The sequence below is a fragment of the Muscardinus avellanarius genome (genome assembly GCF_963383645.1).
Source record: "Muscardinus avellanarius genome assembly, chromosome: 18".
NCBI lineage: Eukaryota > Metazoa > Chordata > Mammalia > Rodentia > Gliridae > Muscardinus > Muscardinus avellanarius.
The window spans coordinates 20,985,852-21,009,322 of record NC_137804.1 but is presented as its reverse complement, the minus strand read 5'-3'; the positions used below and the strand labels follow the sequence as shown (position 1 = coordinate 21,009,322).

At 37.0% G+C, this 23,471-nt stretch overlaps 1 protein-coding gene across 1 annotated transcript in view; it reads left to right on the top strand.

Moving 5' to 3' along the window:
- The window catches only part of KCNH8 (potassium voltage-gated channel subfamily H member 8), a gene marked incomplete at both ends in the record, with an annotated part of 371,332 nt that overhangs the window by 179,070 nt on the left and 168,791 nt on the right, over positions 1 to 23,471 (top strand). Inside the window, one exon of the mRNA XM_080715733.1 lies at positions 19,290 to 19,413. Coding sequence (XP_080571859.1) covers positions 19,290 to 19,413 — 124 coding nt within the window. The remainder of the gene's footprint in view (positions 1 to 19,289; positions 19,414 to 23,471) is intronic.

Genomic DNA, 23,471 nt, shown 5'->3' with positions numbered 1-23,471 from the left:
ATACGTATAGACCAGGTTAAGATTTATATCCATAGGGCTGTATTTCTGGAGTGAAGACAGGGAAGGAAGGATCTTCTTCATTATAGTTCAGGAAGTGACCATGTTCTAGAATTATAATAGAAATCGCACAAGGTTATTCAGAGTCAAATTTAAGGAGTGAGCTATTGATATTATAAATGGTACAAAGAAAGATCGTTCAATTTCTGATTTAAGAGGTATGATAAAGAAGTTTTGGCTCTATACAGTGAGTCCAAAGCATACCCCAGAGTCAAAATGAAAAGAATTAGGAGCCTGGGAAACTGGGGGCTACAACTGAGATAATGAGACATGAATGTTTGCCTGTGCTCTCTGTAATAGCTCTACAAACCCTGCTCAGCTTCTTTCCTATTCAAACATTTCTTTTAAAAAACTGAAGATGTATTGGAGAGCATTTACTTAATATAATCCAAGGGTTCCTAGGTACTTCACGGTACCTAACACAAAATAAATTACAGATGTAATAAGAAAATGTTGGCCGGGCATGGTGGCACACGCTTGTAATCCCTGCACTTGGGAGGCAGAGAGACAGGAGGTATCGCGCAGGTTCAAAGCCAGCCTTGCTGGCTTAAGTGACCCTGTTTGCGAATAAAATATATAAAAAAAATTAAAAAATAGGTCTGGGAGTGTAGAGCAGAGGAAGAAGGGTTCCATCCCCAGTACCACCAAAAAAGAAAGAAAGAAAGAAAGAAAGAAAGAAAGAAAGAAAGAAAGAAAGAAAGAAAGAAAGAAAGAAAGAAAGAAAGAAATTGTTAATCTACAGAAATCCTTTGGGTATCTATTTTGGTGACTAAAAACAAAAGATGTATGTTAGTTAGCTTTCTGTTTCTATAACAAAACACCTGAGATAAACAACTTAAAAGGAGGAAAGATTCATTTTTGGCTCCTGGTTTCAGAGGTTTCGGTTCATAAACACTTCGTTCCATCACTTTGGGATGGCCTCATGGAAGAACATCACGATGTAGCAAAGTTACTGCCCTTATGGTGTCCAGGAAAGATAAAGGAGGAGAGACCAGAGTCTCAATATCCCCTTCTAGGGTGCGCCCTCAATGACTGACTCCCTTCTCTAGGTCCTGCCTCCCAAAGTTTCCACCCCCTCCTGATTTAAGATAGTACCATCTTCCGGGGACCAAACTTCAACCCCTGAGCTTTGGGGGGATATCTAAGATCCCAATCACAATAATATGTGTTTTTAGTCCATTAACAGGCACTAATAGGCTGCCTCGATAGCTTATCAACAACATTTCAGTATGCCTCAAAGTAGTTCTTTTGCGTACTTAAAATGTGTCCCCTTGACCTAAATGGCTATTTTATGATTTTAATTTGAAAATAAAGAATCGAAGTTGAAAAACCAGGACATTTTTTTAAATATAATTTTTTCATTTCATTGTAATTATATGTCATGATGAGGTTTGGAGTGCTAGGTACATACACATACACAATTCTTGGTGTGCTTCCCTCTGGGTCCCTCCCTGCTTCCTCCGCTTCCCATTCATGTTATTGAGATGTGATTGAAATTTTCTTCTATGTTCTTAGCATTATTGGAACTGTTTATTATTAGAATCAGTTTCCTTCATCAAGTCTCCTCCTTCTGAGCACCTTCCATCATTTCAGCTGTGTCTCCTGCTTTATCTAAAATCTCTCTTCTTAGGCAATTTCTCTCTAGCTTCCACATATGGGAGAAAACATACAGCTCATCACTTTCTGAGGGCATTTTACTCTACATTTCGCTGAGGTTATTGCAGATTCACGATTTGTATTGAAGTGAGTAAGGCACTATCATTTTTCTTTTAAGGCAAAAGCTCATGACTGGGGTTGTGGTTCAGTGGTAGAAGGCAAGATTAACTTGAGCAAGTCCCTGGGTTCTATCCCAAACACTTTTCCCCAAATACATACATACATTACAAAATAAAGAATATTTTACAATTTGCCACCATGTATGCGAGAATTACTTGAGAAGAAAATTTCCGAGTTTGAGATTTGGGTCACTCTGATGACTTAATGGACATGATTGGAAAACACAGATCAATTAAAACACCCCAAATGAATACTTATGTTACACAAATCACTAATGCATGACCCAAATATTTCAAAAGGAATTAAGTCATTTATTGATTTCAAGTCATTTGACTTCTGTATAACTTGCATGTCCTTATTTTGGAAAAAAGTAGCAAACCTAAAACATTTCTTTAGGCATAGTTTATCTTTTGGGTTTGATTGATTAGATTATCTTTTGGGGGTTTTTTGGGGGGGGGTTGAATTATATAGAAAGAGTTTTTGTCTCTATCCTTTTTTTTTTTTTTTTTTTCCATACTGGGCATAAAACGCAGGGGCATCTTACCTCCGAGCTACATCCCCAGCCCTATTTTTTATTCTTTATTTTGAAACAGGGTTTCACTGAGTCGTAAAGGGCCTCACTAAGTAGTAGCTGAGGCTGTCTGCAAACCGCAATCCTCCTGTCTCAGCTTCCCAGATGCTGGGATTACAAGCGTGAGCCACCACATCCGGTTTATATATTCTTTTTTATACATTGTAATCTCACATTATAATAAAGGTCTGAGTGATGGGGACTTGCATGCGAACAACATTTGGTGAACTTACCCCAGGATCTCTCTCTACCCCCTCACCTTCCCCATACATGATATAGAGACTAGCATTCATAATTTCATATACATACATAACATCAATGGAATTGTTTCCTTCATTAATTCTCCTCTCTCCCATCACCCTATCCTCAGCCCCCTCTACTATCATCCAACTGGGACTTCTCCTTTATCTAAAGTCCTTTTTATAGCATATATATATATATATATATATATATATATATATATATATATATATCCCTAGCTTCCACAGATTAGAGAACACATATGATACTCCACTTTCTGTGACTAGCTAATTTCATTTAACGTGATGTTCTCCAGGTCCATCAATTTTACTGCAAATGACATCACTTTAGGATTATTTTTAACTCACATAAAAATGATAGAAAGAAGATTTTCTCAACATGGGCACTACTGACATTTTGAGACAGATAATTATTTTTTAAGAGTAGATTTCAGAATATACAGCAACATCCCTGGTCTCTACACACTACATTTCAACAGCACCCACATGTCAGTTTCAAAAAACCAGACTGTCTCCAGACATTGTCAAATACTCTGGGAGGCAAAATGCTCCTGATTAAGAAGTACTGGTATGCATAAACCAAGTCATCATTCTGAAGTATATAGCTTTCAGGAATAGAAATGGAATCATATTAATAAGATAAGATAGTCTAACAGTTGAACTTTGATACTGAAGTGAGTTGATTTATTGTATTCAATATTTTTCAGTGGTACATTATTACATATTTTCTAAGGAAACTCATCACTTAGAAATGAAGCAATTTCCCACCAAGGGCTCTCTCTATGTGTTCCCCAGTCAATAACAATCTAAGGTTGTAATAAAGACTGTATTATTGACTCTGTTTTCTTCCGGTAGAAATCGTATGCAGTGTAGCAGTGGTGGAGTTACAACTCAGAATGGAAAATGAATTGGACATTCTCTTGGCAACCCACAAATGATGTGAGACACCTTCATATCTCCCATGACAACTTTTGTCTGGATAAATTAGATTATTTACATTTTCTTAACATCAAAAAATATGATTGGCCGGGCATGGTGGCGCACGCTTGTAATCCCCGCGCTTGGGAGGCAGAGACAGGAGGATCACGCAGGTTCAAAGCCAGCCTCCCTGGCTTAAGAGACCCTCTTTCCAAATAAAAATATAAAAATAGGTTTGGGAGTGTAGCCTGGAGGTAGAAGGACTTCCAGGAACCCTAGTACCACATATATATATATATATATATATATATATATATATATATATATATATATATTATATAATAATATATATATGATTGACTTAGCACTGCCTCTCTAGCTCAGTGTCTTGCACAAAATAAGTAGGTATATCAAAATGGGATGAAACTATTTGTTGATTTTATAGGAAAGGAGTTGGTATGTTTTCAACAGCTTCAGTTCTTCCCTCTTCTTCTCTCATTCCTATACTTTCTTCCCTGGCTCCTACTTCCTGGCCAGATTTCCTCACAGATGTTCTATCTTCTTTCATCACTGCATCAGAGTATGGCCAAGATTTCTTACTTTGGCTTCTATAAACCCAAGAAGAGCTCAGAACCAACAAGCGTTAAGGAGCATTAATGTAGGACATTAAGGATTACTAGGGAGAAAAATATTGTATCATTCCAGGATGTACCATTGTTGTAACAAAATCATGACTGCCACAAGCTGTTTAAAGAAATTTGAAGTTTTATTTTTAAGTCATTTTTACATGAGAATTTTTATAAATTTATTTTTTCATCTTAAGTATGTTTTAATGTATTCCAAAACATTGGACAAGTTTCCTATAAAACTTTATTTCTTTTTCATAATTAATTACCAATCTTTTAAGTTGGCGGTCCTCAAAAAATGGGAGGGGCATATGAGTCAGGAGGAACTGTATGATGGTAACTGTTACGGCTTAGATCTCGAATGTTCCCCAAAAGCTCATGGGTTGAAAGCCTGGTCCTAATGCAGCAAGGTTCAGAGGCTGAAGAAAGTGGGTATCTAGGGACATGGCCTCGAGGACTCCATCTATCACTACCCCCTTCTCTTTTTCTTTCCTTCCCAGCTGCCAGGAGCCGGGCAGCTTTTCTGTGCCATACCCGGCCACCATGTTTCTTCCTTGGAGCCAGCCAACAATAGACTGAAATCTCTGGAACAATAAGCTAAAATAAACTAGTCCTCCTCTAAGTTCTTGTCATCAGGTATTTTTGTCACAGCAGTGGAGAACTGACTAACACAAAACAAAGGGCAAAAACTATGGAATTGGGCAGAACTAGATGCTGTTACTCTTGAAAACTATAAGGATTTGGGCATGTTATTTAAATCTACTAATCTTCAGTGTAAGTATATGAATGGACCGATCCACCTCAGAGTATCACTAAGAGAATAGAGAAAAATATTAAATGTTATGTAGGATGGTATTTGCATAAATTAGGTAGTTATAAGTCAGTCATAAGTGATTGTGATTGTCATAACTCATTGTGATTCTGAGTGAAGTCAACAGTGGAGGTGATGGCATGTCCTGAGCCAAAGCTCTGGAAATCATGACGTCTCTCTGATACGTTTCTAATTCTGTTTTCTGTTTTAGTCTATTAAATGATGCACTCCTATTGATTGTCAATTAATCCCTGCCAGGCAGCTAACTATTACCTTTCAGGGCCTGTAAATATTTTAATAGAGGTGGTCTATATGTGTGATGTATTCTCAAGAGTTTGAAGTGAAGAGACTAAAGTGATACTACTTCACTGCCATCCACACTTTCCTAATGCTTTGTTCTACCCATTCCAGGATCATCATCCTATCATTGGTTTTATGCTCTATGATATTTTGAGGAGTTTCTGATCTGTATATACTTCCATCCACTCCAAATTTCATACACTGCATGTAGAACTAAACTGTTGGCAGCTTCTGAATAACAGAATGCTAAAATGAACTCTCCAAAAGAACAAAAGAGGAATTAAAAATTTGCTTTTAGGGCCACATCATCTATGAAACATTCCAGAGACAACATTACTCAATGTCTTGATAAATTCTGTAGAAAAAAATAGAAATAGAATGCAACGTAAATGATTAGGGACAATGGAGTGATTGCCATTTTTGAAAAGACAAAATTGAAGAAAACACATTATATTTCTTGATTCAAACATTATTTTCTGTGATTATAATTTCCATAAAAGAAACTCCTAACCAATATGTGACTAAGCATTCAAATAAAAGCAAAGAGAATTTTGTTTCTATTATATTATACTGCTTGCTACAGTTAGAATATGCAGATGATATTTTTCCCTTTTAATGTGCTGGCTAGATAATTTCTCTATTTATGCCCTTGATTATAAACTGTCAGATCTGTGTCCTAGGAGACTAAATAACTAGAGGACAGTTTCCATCGAGCTGTTAAAGCTTTTATAGTTAAAGACCTGTTGTTTAGTCTTTTTGCTTCTAAAATTCTCTTTCAGCAAGCACGTCAATCAAAAGCCAAAAGCCAAAGTCAGGGCTGGTCTTCTCCTTCTAGATTACCCAATATTTCTATTATGAGTTAAGATTAAACCAGGTGTGGTGATGCACATCTGTAATCCCAACCCTTGAGAGAGGGTCACAGGTTTGATGACAGCCTCAGCAATTTAGGGGGACTCTACTGCAAAATAAAATAGAGTGGGGGTGTAGCTGGAGGTATGACACCCTTGGGTTCAATCCCCAGTACTGACATTAAAAAAAAAGTACTTAAGATTAAATTCTTTAGAATATTATGCAATATGTGTAACAAATCTATCCAAAATTTTATTATCAACTTCATTCTTTTAACACCCATTGCACACTTTGTTCATTACTCATAATGCATTGAATATTTTTCCAAACCACAAAATATGGCAATGTATTTGACTTCAGGCTCCCTCAGGGTAAGATACTCTTTTTTTCCCTTAGTTTTGCCAAAAGTATATCTTCTAGATTCAGACTGGAGGTCAGTTTCTCCATGGATTTTGTTGGCGGTGGTTTATTCTTCTCTGCAAGCTTCTCCTTGGTGCTCTATGGGGATTCCCCTACAGGGCTCCTGTGTGTCACTGTATCTCAGTCATGCCCATCTTTCCATCCAGGTACAACCCTCACAAAGTCAAACCTTGCTCACAGCAGCCTGGAGTCTCACAGCATCTTTCTCGTGTCTGAATTGAGCTCTAAGAAGACTTAATGAATTCCAATACCTTCTCTAAAACTGTTGTGAGAGCCATTTATTTTGACATTTAACTTGAATTAAAGTTAATTTAATTTTGAGAACCTCGCAATTGTCCTGAGATTACTGCCTTTCTGGTATACTACAAACTTAAGATTCTGAATAATATTTAGAGGTTAAAACAGGAAACAGGGAAGGCAAAAAAATCCCTTTTAATCTTAACTACTAATAGAATGATTTGAGGCTTTGTGTTGGTATTATCTAGTACAAACTTAGAAGAGTCGTGAAGTGAATTTCTTATGCAAGGTTTACCAGATAAAAACTATGCTTTTTCTTCATAACTTGTTCAGCTATAGAGGAGTACCTGTAAGCAAAGGCAAATTGTATAGTGTGATGTGCCTAGATTTTTTTAAACAATATTGCAATGCCCAAATTGCATCAGATATTTCTCTATTCTTTAAGATATCATATTCATTATTGAAGAGGTAAAGTTCAAAATTTCAGTACCTATCAATCTTCCTGAAGGACAGAAATATCCAATTGATGGTAACAATAATCAATTCACTATTATTTATAAAGTGGTATGACTCTTAAAAGGTATTAAAAGCCGGGCATGGTGGTGCATGCTTGTAATCCCAGCATTTGGGAGGATAAGACAGGAGGATCACGGTTTGAGGACAGCCTCAGCTACTTAGTGAGGCTTTTTGCAACTCAGTGAGACCCTGTTTCAAAATAAAGAATAGAAATATAGGGTGTGGGTGTAGCTCAAAGGTAGAATTCCCCTGGGTTCCACACCCAGTACTGCATAAAAATGATATTGATACTTTTGCATTATTTTCTAATACTATAGGAAAATTTTGCCTGAAACTTTTCTTATCGTCCGGTTTTCTGATGTTGATAACAATAATAGTAACATGTTGACTTTTATTTATTTATTGTTATACATTTAGTGGTGTATTATAGACATACTGACTTTTAGAAGAGTTTAGATTCTGAAGTGGGTCTTCTGTCATGACAAAACCAAGTCTAATTCAAATCTGAATGGTTTTACTTTGGGAGGTCCATATTCACAATGAATATGATAATCTGATGTAATATCAGATTATTTGATAATATAATAATTATTTTTAGTACTTAATATATGTCATACATTTTATATATTATTTTTATACATATTTCACCTGCATAAACTAAATTTCTGATAAAGAATTTCATATCTCTTTCCTTATACTGGATCTTCCAGGTTCTCTTTAGCCAATAATGGATAATTTTTTGGGGGGGTTACTAAGGATTGAACCCAAGGGTATTCTACTTCCAAGCTACACCCCCAGTCCTGTTTTTTTTATTTTTTATTTTGAAACAGGGTTTCACTAAGTTGCAGAGGGCCTCACTAAACAAGCTGAGGCTGACCATGAACCTGTGATCCTCCTGCCAGGTTGGATAACTTTTTTTCTTCAAAAAAAAATGTGACTAATTTAATTTGACAATGCATTTGCCAAGGCAGAAAACAGAGACTAAAGGTCTATAAAAAAAATATTGAAACAGCAGTCGGTAATGCAAACTGTCTCATAAAAATATGAGTAGGTCCCGAGTTGTAATTGTCTAAATTTCTGATTGAAACCCAAAGATTTGAGCTTTTAAGCATCATTAAAAAGTTGTCTTTGATTTAAGGACATCTAAGTCTTACTGTGTCTGGAAAACTCAACCTCAGAACTCTAATTTGAACAGGGCATGGTAGTGCATGCCAGTAACCCCAGTAGTTGGAAGGCTGAGACTGGAGGATCATGGGTTCAAGGACAACCTTATCAAGTAGCAAGAATCTCCACAACCTAGCAAGACCACGTCTCAAAATAAAAACTAAAAAGGGTTTAGGGTGTAGCTCTATGGCCCTGGGTTCAAGCCCCAGTACTAAACCAAACAAACAAACAAAAAAACACAAAAAACCCTCCCATTTCCATCCAACTATACGTCATACATTATATGACTCTAACGATAGGTGTGCTTGCTGTTTGGTATCTGAGGTGCTTCTCATTGACATATATTCTCCTCTTACCAGGTGTTTTCTACTTAACTGACAACACTCAACTGAACATGTTTTATAAACAATAAAAATGCTTGGTTCTATGGCATTCAGAACAAGTTAACACTGGTGTGGGCAACTATTGTGACATTTCTTGGATTTGATTAATCTCCTGTTTATGTCTATACATATAACTTGCAGTAAATTTTTAATGATCATGAAAATATAGATTAATTGCCTTAACCTTAGGTCTAGTTATTTAAATTTTTCACTGAAAATACTTCTGAATTCAAGGAATTCAGAGAATCACTATTCAAAACATCTTCATTCCTATGATATTTTCAGATAATTTGTTTTCACCAGAGTTAGTAAGAAGCATCAATTAAAAAAAAATGTAAGTGTTCTGTTTGTCTCTTCTTCTGTGTTAGCTTTTGGGTATTTTTTCTGATTTTAAAATTTACATACTTCGATTTTCAGATTCAGAAGAAGGCATTTCAAAATTCAAATGGTGAGCCGGGCGTGGTAGCGCACGCTTGTAATCCCCGCGCTTGGGAGGCAGAGACAGGAGGATCGCGCAGGTTCGAAGCCAGCCGCCCTGGCATAAGAGACCCTGTTTCAAAAATATAAAATAGGTCTGGGAGTATAGCCCGGAGGTAGAAGGGCTTCCAGGAACCCCAGTACCACAAAAAAAAAAAAAAATTCAAATGGTGGGTGGTTTTGTCCCTGTATTGGTTTACAGAGACAAGCTTTGATGTCTTCTAGTTTGATTCAAATTTTTTATTATGAAAAATTTTAAACCAAACAAAACAGTAGGAAGGGAATATGACGCTGATATCAATGCATCCATTATGGAGTTGTCACAATTAATAAAATTTAAAAGAGGATAAATATAGGCCAAGCATAGCGGCAGATGCCTGTAATCTTAGTACTTGGGAGGCTGAGACAGTAAGAGGACAGGTTCAAATCCAGCCTCAACATCATAGAGAGACCCTGTTTCAAAACAAAAAATAACATGGGACTGGAGAATATCTCACAGTTAGAATCCCTCTGGGTTCAGTTCCCAGCACCAATAAAATATATAAATAAATAAAAGTGGATAAATATAAATTTACTCTAACAAATATAAAAGTGAATAATTTTAAGTCATTTTGTAATTAGAGACAGTTTTTAAGTTGTATAAAAGAATTTCACTGCTTTGCATAGCTATTTAAGCTAACCTTGATCTTCATACCTACAGTCTATTATGGTTGGTAATACTTTAATAATTTCTGAATTCTTAGCATTAGATTATCTTAATCTCTTCACTTTTTTTCCTGCTGTTTTTCTGCCTGGGCCTCTCACTTTTCAAAAGTTATTTTAGGCACTCTGCTTTACTTCAAGGAAACAAGACCAGCTCTCATAATAATCCTCTAGCATTTTCCTAATTTCTCCTAACTTGGTAAGAGGTCTTCTATTCAAAAGAAAGCTCAAGCCTTGACATCGAATTCTAAAGCCTTCTCCTTTTTATCTAATTCTTGCACAAAGACTCTTTCCAAAATTCCCCTGATCATCAGTTACACAAATTCCTCTCACAGATCAATTGAAGTTAATAAATCAACTACATGGGTAATGAAACTGACTAATATACTGTACACACCCAGTGGTAACTCCTCTCTCTTTCTCTCTCTCTCTCTCTCTCTCTCTCTCTCTCTCTCTCTCTCTCTCTCTCTCTCTCCATTAAGTCATCAGTAGCATGATTTCTCTCTATCTCTCTCCATTAAGTCATCAGTAGCATGATTTCTATACACTACGAGAATCTGTCCTCCAGACCCAAACTTCCATAAGACTGAAATTCCTTTTGCATTATCCAATACACTTCTTTGCTACATGGACCTATTTTTTTTTCTTTTTAAAAGTTTGCTATGAATAGAACCAGTGCTACTTTTTCCATTTTACTTAAGATTACCTATTTGGTAATTTCCATTTTCTTTCCATGACAGAACTCTTTCATTGAATACAATTTTGTTCGGGATCCCATTTTGTAAAATAGATGAAGAGTGACACTGCTCTTGAATGGGGCATCAGCTGGAGACTCTTTTTCTGTCTCCTACACACGTTCCCACCCTCATGAGGTCTCTTCTACCCCTGAAAAATTTAAGGGTCCCAATTTAAAAACCATAGCTTCTCAATGACTGGATGTCTGATAATATTACAATTATATTTTCATGTGACAGAGATTGTGTTTTTAAAATATCATATATATGTGTGTACATACGCAGAAAAAGATAGAGAGGTAGATAGATGAAAATAGATAATGATACATTGGATTTGCTTCAAAAGAACCTAGAGAAATGAAGTGAGTGGAAATAAATAAGACTATTCCTATATTCATAATTGTTGAAGCTGGGTATGGATGCATCAGTCAGGGTTCCCCAGACCAACAGATTGATAGATGGATCAATTAGTCGATAGATACATATGTACGTACATACAACTTATCATTTCAGTGAGACATTCTCTCATCTTTTACATAAATTTGTAACTTCCTATAGTATAAAAAAATTACATAAATAGGTTCCAGGTTTTGATTTTTTTAAACAGTTCCACAGCTGACATGGGGTTTCAGATTTCCAGGTGATAGTTCTGATATTCCAAGATAATCAATTTGGTAGGGACGAGACGGATCGTGTGGACCCAAGTGCAGTGGTTGGTTCAGGAACAGGAACACATGGGCATGAGGAATGTCTACCTCAAAAGAATGTTCTGATATCAGAATATTTTAGATTGATGATTCTCCATTTATACTGTTGGTTTTCTCTAACTTTCCTCAAAAGCCAGATTCATAACACTGAAAGAGAAAACGTATTTTTGTTTAATCTGGATTTGCTCTGAGTAAATGTGTAAATTTCAGTATATGTTAGTAGATTCAATAAACCTCCAGTGAAGTGTGACAATTGATGTAAGGATCTTAATAGGACCATCTGCTCTATAATCAATATAAAGGATGTGAGGCTCAAACACTAATCAGATGCTCTATTAATGCAGGAGTCGTGTTTTGAAACATTGTTAGGAATTAAGGAATGATTGGGTCGTAAAATATCTTAAACCAAAAACACATTTTTCTGTTCACAGGCAGCAGCTTGAAAGTTATATGTTCTGCTTTAGAAATTATAGTTTGGGGAGGAGGGAGCAAAAGATACCTTATTCTGTTATCATAAAACATGTAATCCATAACACATTAATATAAGAATTCTAACTTTTGGGAATGATGCAAATATTTTCAGTTTAAATTAGTGATGGCCTATATTTTCTTTCTAATTTTTTGATAATAAGGAAAGATATAATAAGACAAAAAAAAACTGATAACAGCATTAAAAACTCAGTCTTGTGGTCCACCAAGAAAGTAGGGAGGAAGAGGACTTTCTATCCACCACAGAGCTGATGGAACCTACACCAGCCCATAAAGTAGGCCCAAGGCATTTGAAGCTTCTTATCATTCTCCCTCATTTACATATTTAAGATCAGTATCAGCCAGAAATCAAACTGCTGCACAGTTTTGGTTTGTCCATTTGCCTGTATATAAATATATTTTCCTCTGTGTGTATGTGTGTGTATATATATATATATTTTTTTACACACACATATACACACATCCACACACATATATACACACAAAAACATATACACACATATACATATATACATATTCAAAATATTTACCTCAAAATGCATATAAATAAATATATTGAAAATATTTACATGAGAAGCAATATAAAACATATAGGAACTTGAAAAATACAAAATCTAGTCATGAACACAGCACTCGAGGATTGCCCTTAGACTTTAAAAGGATTGAGTGTGTTAGCCAGGCATGGTGGCAGACACTTGTAATTCCAGCATTTGGGAGGCTGAGACCAGAGGATCGCGGTTCGAGGACAGCCTCAGCTACTTAGCGAGGCCCTCCGCAACTCAGTGAGACCCTGTTTCAAAATAAAGAGTAAAAAATAGGGCAGGGGGTGTAGCTCGGAGCTCAAATGCCTTTGGGTTCCATTCCCAGACCCACACACACAAAAAAAAAGGCTGCGTGTGTAGCCCAGTGGTAGAGCTTTACTCTCATGTGTCATAAAGTTTACCTAGCATGTGAGTTCAATCTCCAGTACTGCATATAACAAAACAACACAGACTTTAAAATCAAGGGTGAAAGCAGCAATAATTACAATAAGTTTTAATAAGCAAAATACCTAGCCAGACTCCCAATAATCCTTAGATATTCAAATGTTTCATACCATATGAAATACATAATAGAGAAGGATTTCTTTGTTCATTGGTTAAAAAAAAATAATTTCCGTTTCTGGTATCAGCCAGGCTCTGTTTTAAAATACTTGTCATACAATAATAAGCCATGTGCATTTTTATAAAATATATGGATGGCAAGAGTTATGACGCACACGTTTGCCTTGTGGGTGTACGGATGTGTGTTTTTTGTGATAAACTTTATGACACATGAGAGTAAAGTGTAATGTTATGATAGATGAGTAACATCTATTTAACACAGAGGAAGGGGGCTCCGTTTTCAAATTCACACAAGCTCACGCGTGGACCAGCAACACTAAACATGAACAACCAGCTCTGGGTTTTTACGCCCCTTCGATTTTTCAAGTGTTGAAAGCAATTAAAAAGGCCTCAATACACTTTACTCAAAATCAATAAAAAACGACTAACACCTGGACACAATCTGAAAATAATGGTTTTTTTTTTTACCATTTTGTGTGTGTGTGAAGTAAGGAGTCTCAGGAAGCTAGAAAGAAGCACAGAAAGGCCTGAGTGTCCTACACTCACTTCTACCAGTGGTTACAACTTACATAATTATGCTAACTATCAAAACCAAGATAGTGACATTGGAACAATAGATGTGTGGTGCTGTGCCACCTGGTCACATGTGTAGATTTATGTCAGCACCAACATAACCGAGATGCACAGCTCTTCCATTGCCACAAAGTCCCCCTCTTGGACCCTCATACGGTCCATGCTCCGTTCTCCCTAACACCGGGCTACCACCAACCTGTTCATCTCCAACACTTAGAGATTGCTCTATAAATGTTGATATAAAAAAAATCTATAAGTACAGTACATTACCTTTTGAGAGTAACTATATTAAATGAAATTTTTATGTTTCATAATTTTAACATGTTAACAATGATGGTTCATAATTTTAGCATCCCCCAGACAGGAGAGACTTACTTTCCTTATTCAAGTCCCTTCCTGAATCTCTGTTAGGGCCTTTTTGTTAGAACGGCTAACACTATTCCCTGACTGATGCTTCCATCATTGTACTTAGAGTCAGGAGCAAAATTGTCAACATGGCTGCAGAGGCCTGGGTGCTCTGCTGGCTTCTGCCCACCTTCTAGTCTTCCCCTTACCTCTCTTCCTCCCAGTCTCTATAGTCTAACTTTTGGGGACTTTTTCAGATTTTAAAAAATACAGAGATTCTTCCTGCCCAAAATCTTCACACCTTTCATTTTCTCTATCAGAAATATCCTTCTCTCTGTTCCCCTCCCCTTACTTAAAAAACTTTCATTTCTTCAAGTCTTAACCCCAAGTCATTCATCTCAAGCAGTGGTGCCCCAGATCAATACCACTCCAAAGAATTTTATTAATATCACTTTATTCTTGTATTTTCTTATTGCAAAATATTTTTACACTAAAAATTTAACATATAATATATATATACATCATAAAATATTATTATATATCATCATATACCCTAAACCCATTTTTTTTTTTTTTTTGGTGGTACTGGGGGTGGAACCCAGGGGCTTTCTACCTCCGTGCTATACGCCCAGACCTTTTTTATATTTTATTTGGAAACAGGGTCTCACTAAGTTGTTGAGCGCCTAACTAAGTAGCTGAGGCTGGCTTTGAACCTGTGCGATCCTCCTGTCTCAGCCTCCCAAGCGCAGGGATTACAAGCGTGCGCCACCACGCATGGCGTAAACCCAATTTAAAATGTAGAATTTTGCTGATACCATTGAGTAAGGCACAGTGACAGAGTTAGAGAATGTATTTTCCAACCTCTTTTGCAGAGTTATTGTTACATCCTTGTGGATTTATAGCAATTGCATGTTTCTCTAAAAAGTACAGTTTAGTTTTGCATACATGTGAGTTTTTTTGAATGTTACAATGTTTTACTTTTTGCTTTTGTTTTAAATATATTATTTTTAAGAAAGTCAAATTTGATGAAATTATAACCTATGTCTTAACTATACCACAATTTAACCATTCTTTTGTTTATGGATATTTAACTCATTTCTAGTTATGTATAAAAACACACTACATGTATGTTATTGCTATGATGAATATTTTGTGTATTATCTTTTTATTTATTTATTTATTTATTTATTTATTATTATTATTATTATTATTTTGGTGGTACTGGGGTTCCTGGAAGCCCTTCTACCTCCGGGCTACACTCCCAGACCTATTTTTACATTTTTTTATTTGGAAACAGGGTCTCCTAAGCCAGCGCGTGCGGCTGGCTTCGAACCTGCGCGATCATCCTGTCTCTGCCTCCCAAGCGCGGGATTACAAGCATGTGCCACCATGCGCAGCTTTTTTAAATTTATTAATATTATTATTATTATTATTATTATTATTATTATTATTATTACTATTATTATTGGTGGTACTGGGATTCCTGGAAGCCCTTCTACCTTCGGGCTACACTCCTAGACCTATTTTATATTTTTGAAATAGGGTCTCTTACGCTCGGTTGGCTTCGAACCTGTGCGATCCTCCTGTCTCCGCCTCCCAAGCGAGGGGATTACAAGTGTGCTCACCACGCCCGGCGTGTATATCTTTTTAAACAATGAGTTGCTCTGTCTTCTACTTGTAATCTTTTTTTTTGTTTTTAGTTAGGTTACAACTCAGGACCATTTTAAAATTCATGCCTATGATTGGGACATTTTAGATCCTGGAAGTAGAATGATTCCAAACCTAGTCTTGAGGGTTCAATTGTAACTACAGTTTTCCAAGGGGAAAATATATGTATACATAAAATATATTAAATATCTAACTATATATATTTTTCCCATTTGGAGCCAAGACCAAGACAAATTTCTTTGATATTTTCTTTTGAGGAACCCCTTTTTTTTAAGATGATTAAACTGCTGTTGTTTGATTTGGAAGCTCTCAGCTATTAATTAGATTTCTCCACTGAGAATGGAACTGACTTACTGACTGTCATAAAAGTCTGCTCTGGTCCGTTTTGTAGTTAGCATTGTAATTTCACTTGGCATTTGCAAACCAACTGCCATTGCATAAGCATCTTGCTGGCCTTACCAAATTCCTATACACATTCTCTTAAAACTCCAGCTGTTTTCCAACTTCAGAACATTTAAAATTACACATGAAGACATGATTCGAACTTTTAACAATATAATGAAATAAGCTTTGTTTCATTATGAGTTTGTTTTTAAGGTACTCTCCTTCTTATATTTTATACATTTATTTTGCAGTACTGAGGATTAATCCAGGAGCATTTTCCCTCTGAGTTACACCCGTAGGCCTCTTCTATTTTTTATTTGGAAACAAGGCCTCACTAAGTAGTGGAGACTGGCTTTCAACCTGTGATCCTCCTGTCTCGGCCTCCTAAGACTGGAATTACAGGTGTGGGCCATCATACCTGGCTAATACTGGTCCTTTTAAATACTAGTTTTCTGTGTTTTAAATCTGCTTTCAGTTCTTAGAGTCCACAGTAATATAGCATTTTTAAAAACTTTTTAAGCTATGCAGCAAAAGGTAAATAGTATTTAAAAGCCATACCATCATATTAGACTTTTGCAGTGAATAAAACATCCTATTTGTTAGTCATTAAAACAACCCAGGGTGGTGTGTGAATGGGGAGTGGGTGTTAAAGTCCTTTAAAGACTTGGAGTCCAACCTCAGATGGGCAGGGCCTATTAGAACCCTTAGTCTATATGACACTCAGTGTAAGTCAGCAATCCTGAACACTGATTGAAGTCATTAAGGGACCTGATGCTGCTGTGGAAGGAATGGGGATGTTAGACCAATCTGGCTTCACATCTAGTACTACTTCCTACCAGCTGTGTGAAGATATCACATGCCATTAGACCTTCGATTTTCTCATCTATAAATGGAGGGTAGTAAGACTTATCTCACAGATATTAAGGGCACTCATTGAAGTCATTAATGCTGAAGACCTAGAGCAGAGCCTGGCTCACAGAAAGAGCTGCTACCTTAACAACCCAACCATGTCATTGCTATGAATGAGTGAAATCAGAGATAACTCATAATACTAGAGAGATTTGATGATGAAACTTAGATGTTTTATATTTTTATATTTTTTATAGTTTTATAGTTTTATAGTTTTATATTTTTTATATTTTTAATTCACCATAATATAGGTACAATTTATTCTGGTTGGAATTGTATGTTACCCAATCAATCAAATAAAAACTAAATGCTTCTTTGTAAATAACTATTTTATGTACTTTTGTTGGACAATAGCACTTTGAAAAGATAATAACATTGCTATAATATATATAATATAATATATGGGTGATGTGCACGTGTATGTCTCCACCATCTTGTATCCCATTAAGATATAGGGCTACAATGCACCAATAAAAAATTTAAAAATAATATACCAATATATTATATTATATATTATATTAAAACTGTATTATTAATAGTCAGTTCTATTTCATTTTACTGAAATAGAGCTTAATTACATTAAATATTTAAATGCCAAAATTTAAAAAGTAAAGATGTAAGGATATTAGAAGAAACCTGCAAAGCTGGGCGTGGGGGTACACTCTTGTAATCCCAATATTTGGAAGGCTGAGACAGGAGGATTACAGGTTGGAGGCCAGCCTTGCAAACCTCACTCAGTAGGCCCTCCATAACTTAGTGAGACCCCGTTTCAAAATAAAGAATAAAAATTAGGGCTGGGGGTGTAGCTCAGAGGCAGACTGCCCCTGGGTTCAATCTTCAATCCCCAGGACCGAATAAATAAAAAAGAAGAAGAAACATCCATAGAGGGGCCGACTAAAGTAGCTGAGGCTGGCCTCGAACCTGTGATCTTTATGTTTCAGCCTCCCAAGTACTAAGATTACAAGCGTGCGCCACCACACACACACACACACACACACACACACACACACACACACAGCTTGTAGATTTTTTAAAAAACAAATTTTTGTCTGAAAATTTTTAACTCTGCAGGACATAATGTCTGAACTACAAATAGATTGATAAGTCTAACAATGTGAAAATATAAAAATTTTAGACTACATAAATAAAGTATAAAGCTAAGCAAAATTCGGTGACATTTTTGGCAACATGTTTGACAAGAAAGCGGCAACTAGTATACAAAGAACGATTACAAATAAGTTAAAAATGAATTGATTTAATTTAATTTTAAAATTGGCAAAATGATAGGAATTAACGTTAGAAAAATAAATGCAAATCAACAATAAATATTTAAAGATGTGCTCATCTGCACTCGTGGATTTTAAGATCGTGAATACAAACAGTGGTTTTCAGCTACAAAAATGCTAGACGATGCTTGTGATACTTTGTAATTTGGGCAGATGTGTGGCAAAGCAGAAGTATCTATCCACTTGTCAATTGTAAGTTGCTGGAATAAAATTTGGAATATCAGTGCGAAAATCTAAAATGTGCATACTCACGGCTGATCATTTATTTAGTGAATATCTCAACCTATAAACTCAAGACACTTTCTATTTCCTATATAGATTTTTTCTTAAATTCTGGGTAGACCTAAGTGTTTATAATAAACAGTAAAATTGATAAGCTTCCATTGTTGCAAAAATAATTATATGTGTGCATATAATGTATGTATTAGAAATTTTCTGGAAAGAAATTTAAAAAAAATATATTGAGTAGAATTAGGGTTACGAGTGTGGAAGAGCAGGGAGAAGAGAATAATGACACCGTGGTGCCTTTATGAACCATTTGAAAGTTCCTCTGTTCTCGATTTTGTTTTACTTTAATTTCATAAAGTAGTGAAGTTAATATAGTGATGACACTATATGAATTATAATGAATGACGATTTTGTGAAATGTTATCAGAGCCAGCAGATAAATGTAGGTATCCTGAAACGTGAACAGATTTCGTGCTATTGAATGTGTACTGTCATCCAGGCGTGGTGATGCACGCTTGTAATCCCAGCACTCGGGAGGCTGAGACAGGAGGATCGCGGTTCGATGCCAGCCTCGGCTACTTAGTGAGGTCCTCTGCAACTCAATGAGACCCTGCTTCAAAATTAAAAATTAAAAAATAGGGCTGGAGGTGTAGCTCGGAGGTAGAATGCCCCTGGGTTCCATCCCCAGTATCGCAAAAAAAAAAAGAAAGTGAACTGTCAACAATAATTTGGGTGGGGGGGGGGCGAAGTGGTATCGTCTCTGGTGTTTAATGAGTTTTATTTTCTCACCAGATAGAGGTAAAGCGCGATCGAGAGCGGGGACCCACTTCGACTCAGCCCGGAGACGAAGCCGCGCAGTCCTTTACCACATCTCTGGACACCTGCAAAGGAGAGAAAAGAACAAATTGAAAATAAATAATGTAGGTGGCATGTGGGTTCACTCTACAAGCGAGAGTTTCCCCTGGAGGCAATGTTTGATTCGCTAAAGAAAGGCTCCAATTAATCATGTATTGGTTTTCCTAAAAAAATTTTTTTTCACTGTAGCTTGTGCTTGGCTAGAAAGAACACAGTGGGAAAGATTAGCAGCCATGAGGTAGTCCTGTAATCAAAGTGCTCGGCCATAATGGTATCACTGCATAGAGATTGGAGTATGATTGCAATTCTCTTCAATATGGCGCGGGGAGCTGCTCAAAGGAGTAACATTTTGTAAAACAAGTTGACCGGCAAGTCGGGGTCCACGCTCATACAAGATTGATTAAAAATACCTCAAAATTAATTTTTGTTTCATCTCTTTTGCACTTTATCTAATTTCTCCTAATGATTTTACTCAGGGGAACTGCGGACAAATCAGAGTCATTACTCCATTTACAAATTTATGTTTTATACTAAACCCAGTCGGAAACATTGGATTTGAGATTGCATGCCTGCCCTACGCTTCACAGCTTTGTCAAAAGTTGCACTTTTTTTTTTTTTTTTTTTGGTGGTCCTGGGGTTCCTGGAAGCCCTTCTACCTCCGGGCTACACTCCCAGACCTATTTTATATTTTTGAAACAGGGTCTCTTACGCCAGCACGGCTGGCTTCGAACCTGTACGATCCTCCTGTCTCCTCCTCCCAAGCGCGGGGATCACAAGCTGAAACCTGGTCCTTCCCTGTCAAAGGCCAGAACAAATTACTGAGCCTATCTGAGGTGTTCCTTTGCAGAGTTTTATGTAACGCACATCTTCACAATTTCATACTTCATTGGATTTTAGCACAGAGAAACTTCACCTTCTTGGAGAAACCTAGAACGAGGCCTGCGTAGCTATCGATGTTTAAAGGCAGTGTTTCAAATGATGCTCCTGTCACTAATATCCATTGTGGCATCATTAGAAAATAGCTGGGTGTTTTGTCACCATGAGCGGCAGGTCGAATACTTGGTCTCACTTGCCAGTGATGTTAGAAACAGTTACATCTAACAACCAAAGCCATTTTGGAATTGATCTAAGATCCAGATGTTCTGGGAGTTATGGGCCCCGAGGTTTCCCCAGCCTCTTACTTCCACATGGGAAGCTCTGGAACTACCAAATCTTGCATACAAATGCTTTGATGAAGTAGCCCTTGCATTCCACACATAGAGTGGAAGAAGGAAGATGTGTAAAATCAGGGTGTACATGTAGGTGTGCAAACCTTCTCTGTTTCACTGTGATTCTTTCCAGAAGTTAAAACAAGATGTTTAGCCGGGCGTGGTGGCGCACGCTTGTAATCCCCGCGCTTGGGAGGCAGAGACAGGAGGATCGCACAGGTTCGGACCCAGCCTCACTGGCTTAAGAGACCCTGTTTCCAAATAAAAAACTATATAAAAAAAAATAGGTCTGGGAGTGTAGCCCGGAGGTAGAAGGGCTTCCAGGAACCCCAGTACCACCACCAAAAAAAAAAAAAAAAAAAACCAAGATGTTTAGATCCATGTATCCTCCACCCCAAGGACCATCTTCCTTGACCACTCTGGTCTGCCTCGCGCCACTGTGAGAAGTCACACACTGATTGTGTTATTGTCCATATGAAGGTTTTCTAGAGGGGCCCCACACCACACCTTAGTGTCACGCTGATAAACCTGAAAGTGTAAAGACACTGAACAGTGCATGCATACTACTTGATCTGTGGCTCCTACCCCGCTGCTTTTCTATTTACATCTCCCTTAAGTTACCAAATCAGCCCTGGGGACAGCAAACAAGTTCTGGGAAGAAACAAAGGTAATCACATCTGAGCTGTATTCTCTGCAAGTCGACCAGCAAAACACCTGAACAAATATTATCCAGAGACTCTGCTGTTCTGAACGCCCAACATTATCTTCTAGCTTTTAGTTGAGAATCATTTTAGGTGAGAATCATTTCAATGTTGCAGGTATTAGTGAGCTTTAAAATGCATTTGCTAAACCTGCTATTTTTCCCTTTAGATTCAGCCAAGTACAGAACACTACTTAAAAATGTGATTTAAAAAAATCATAACTCCCACTGCTTAGCTAATTGCTTAATTGCTGTTCATTTCAGAAGTATAAACATCAGGGTGGAGCATTAAAATAATACATAGTAATTAAGGATGTCTAATCAACACAGCGACTCTGATATTACAGGTAAATCTTCCTCCCAAAGCCAAGTGTGGAATCAGGGTTGGCCCCGTTCACCTTCTTCTTCAGTGAGATCAGAATAAAATGGCTAAACAAAAGATCACAGAAAGAGAGGGGGAAAGGGATGGTTTTATTGGCTAAAGCATTTTCGGGGAAATTCTGGTTGTGCTGACATTTAAACACACAGAAGAGGATTCTTAATATTTGCTAACCTGAGCTATTTAAAAACATAATTACTTCAAATGTCATTGTACTTACATTATATTATTTACATTATCATATTCTTACAGGAAGTCGCTAGCAGGTATATTTTTATTAATCCTATTTTAATGATAAAAATAACAAACTATTTAAAGTCTCCAAAGTAGGAGTGGTAGCTGGGGGACTCAGGGCTCTGACATTGAGCCACTATTTTGCTTCAGCTTGACTTCTTCCCTGAAGCAATTCTATAGAACAAACATACATTTCACCATAGACAAATGAACTTGTCAGACCATCGCAAGATCGGAGGATGGGGAATTAACACCTATAGTCCTGGCTCTAACTCTACCTGGAATATCATCGAAAACATACTTGATTTCTGCTTTCCTAGACTCTTCATTACTCTGTCGATTCAATGAGAATGGTATGATGTGGCTGTTTCCATGTCAACGAAATGTTATAAAGATCACATGTGAACCTCTGTTATATGAAAGGAGAGAGAGCTGTCAAGGCCTGTGTATTCTCAGCAAGGAGCTGTGCTCATGGACATCATAAGCATACACTGGCCAGATGTGGTACGCACTTATGATCCCAAGTACATGAAAAGCTGAGACGGGAGAATCACAGATCTGAAGCCAGCCTTAGCAATTTAGCAAGACCTTAATGTTACGGTGAAATATGTTCAGTGTGTGCGGGGAGAAATAATTCCCCCAATACCACCACACAAACAGAAAAACCACAGGTTCTTGTCCTGAGCTAAGGATAGGTATACATAGCTCGGACAGTTGCTGAAGATTTAAAGAAGTTTATTAAAAAGATAGAAATACTGAAGACAGTTAAAGCCCCATGCCATTCGCAAATGGCATGGCGGGGGGACTTGAGTGAATACACCAAAAGACCCCTGCATGCTGAGTGTTCTTATCCCCAACCAAGTCTGCAGCGGGTCCTTTGATATGTAGATATGTTTCCCTATTTCTAGCCCAGCCAGATCGGCCCCCTCTGAAGGGGGGGCAGCTCTGTCTAGGCACAGACCCCACACCTTTTATTACACTCCCAAAATGTGTTAGGTTGCTTCTCCTGGATCCGGGGTTTCCTCCCATCCTTGAGGCAGTTTGTCTCTCTTTAGAAATATAAAGAACCCTTTTCTCTGGCTTTCTTTACTTTTCTTTAGAAATGTAAAAACACCCTTCTTCCTGACACTCCTGGCTTTCTTTGCTACCAAAGATATATTTTTAAAATTGGAAATCTTTCCCAATACTGATACATTAATACATTTTGAAACCTCTTCCCAATACTAGTACACTTAACTCAATAAAAAGTAAAATAGGACTGGGGTTGTAGCTCAGAGGTAGAATGCTCCCCAGTTTAATTTTCAGTAATATACACACATACAACCACTCTTCAACACACACACACAGGCAAACACTATTCCTGGCTTATCTGGTATAGTGACTACAAAAGCATCTTTCTACTTTCTTGCTCGTTCAGATGATAGTTTCAAAGAAATGTTGAAAAATACTTTAGTGGTTATTTTAATTGCCATTGAATTAATGACTGTGCTTCAATAATCCCTAGGGTAGAGGCAAAATAGCTAAAATTTGATTGGTAACAAAGTCATATGTCAAAATTATTAAATAACACATACCTGAAATCTAGGCAGGTTGGTTTTATTA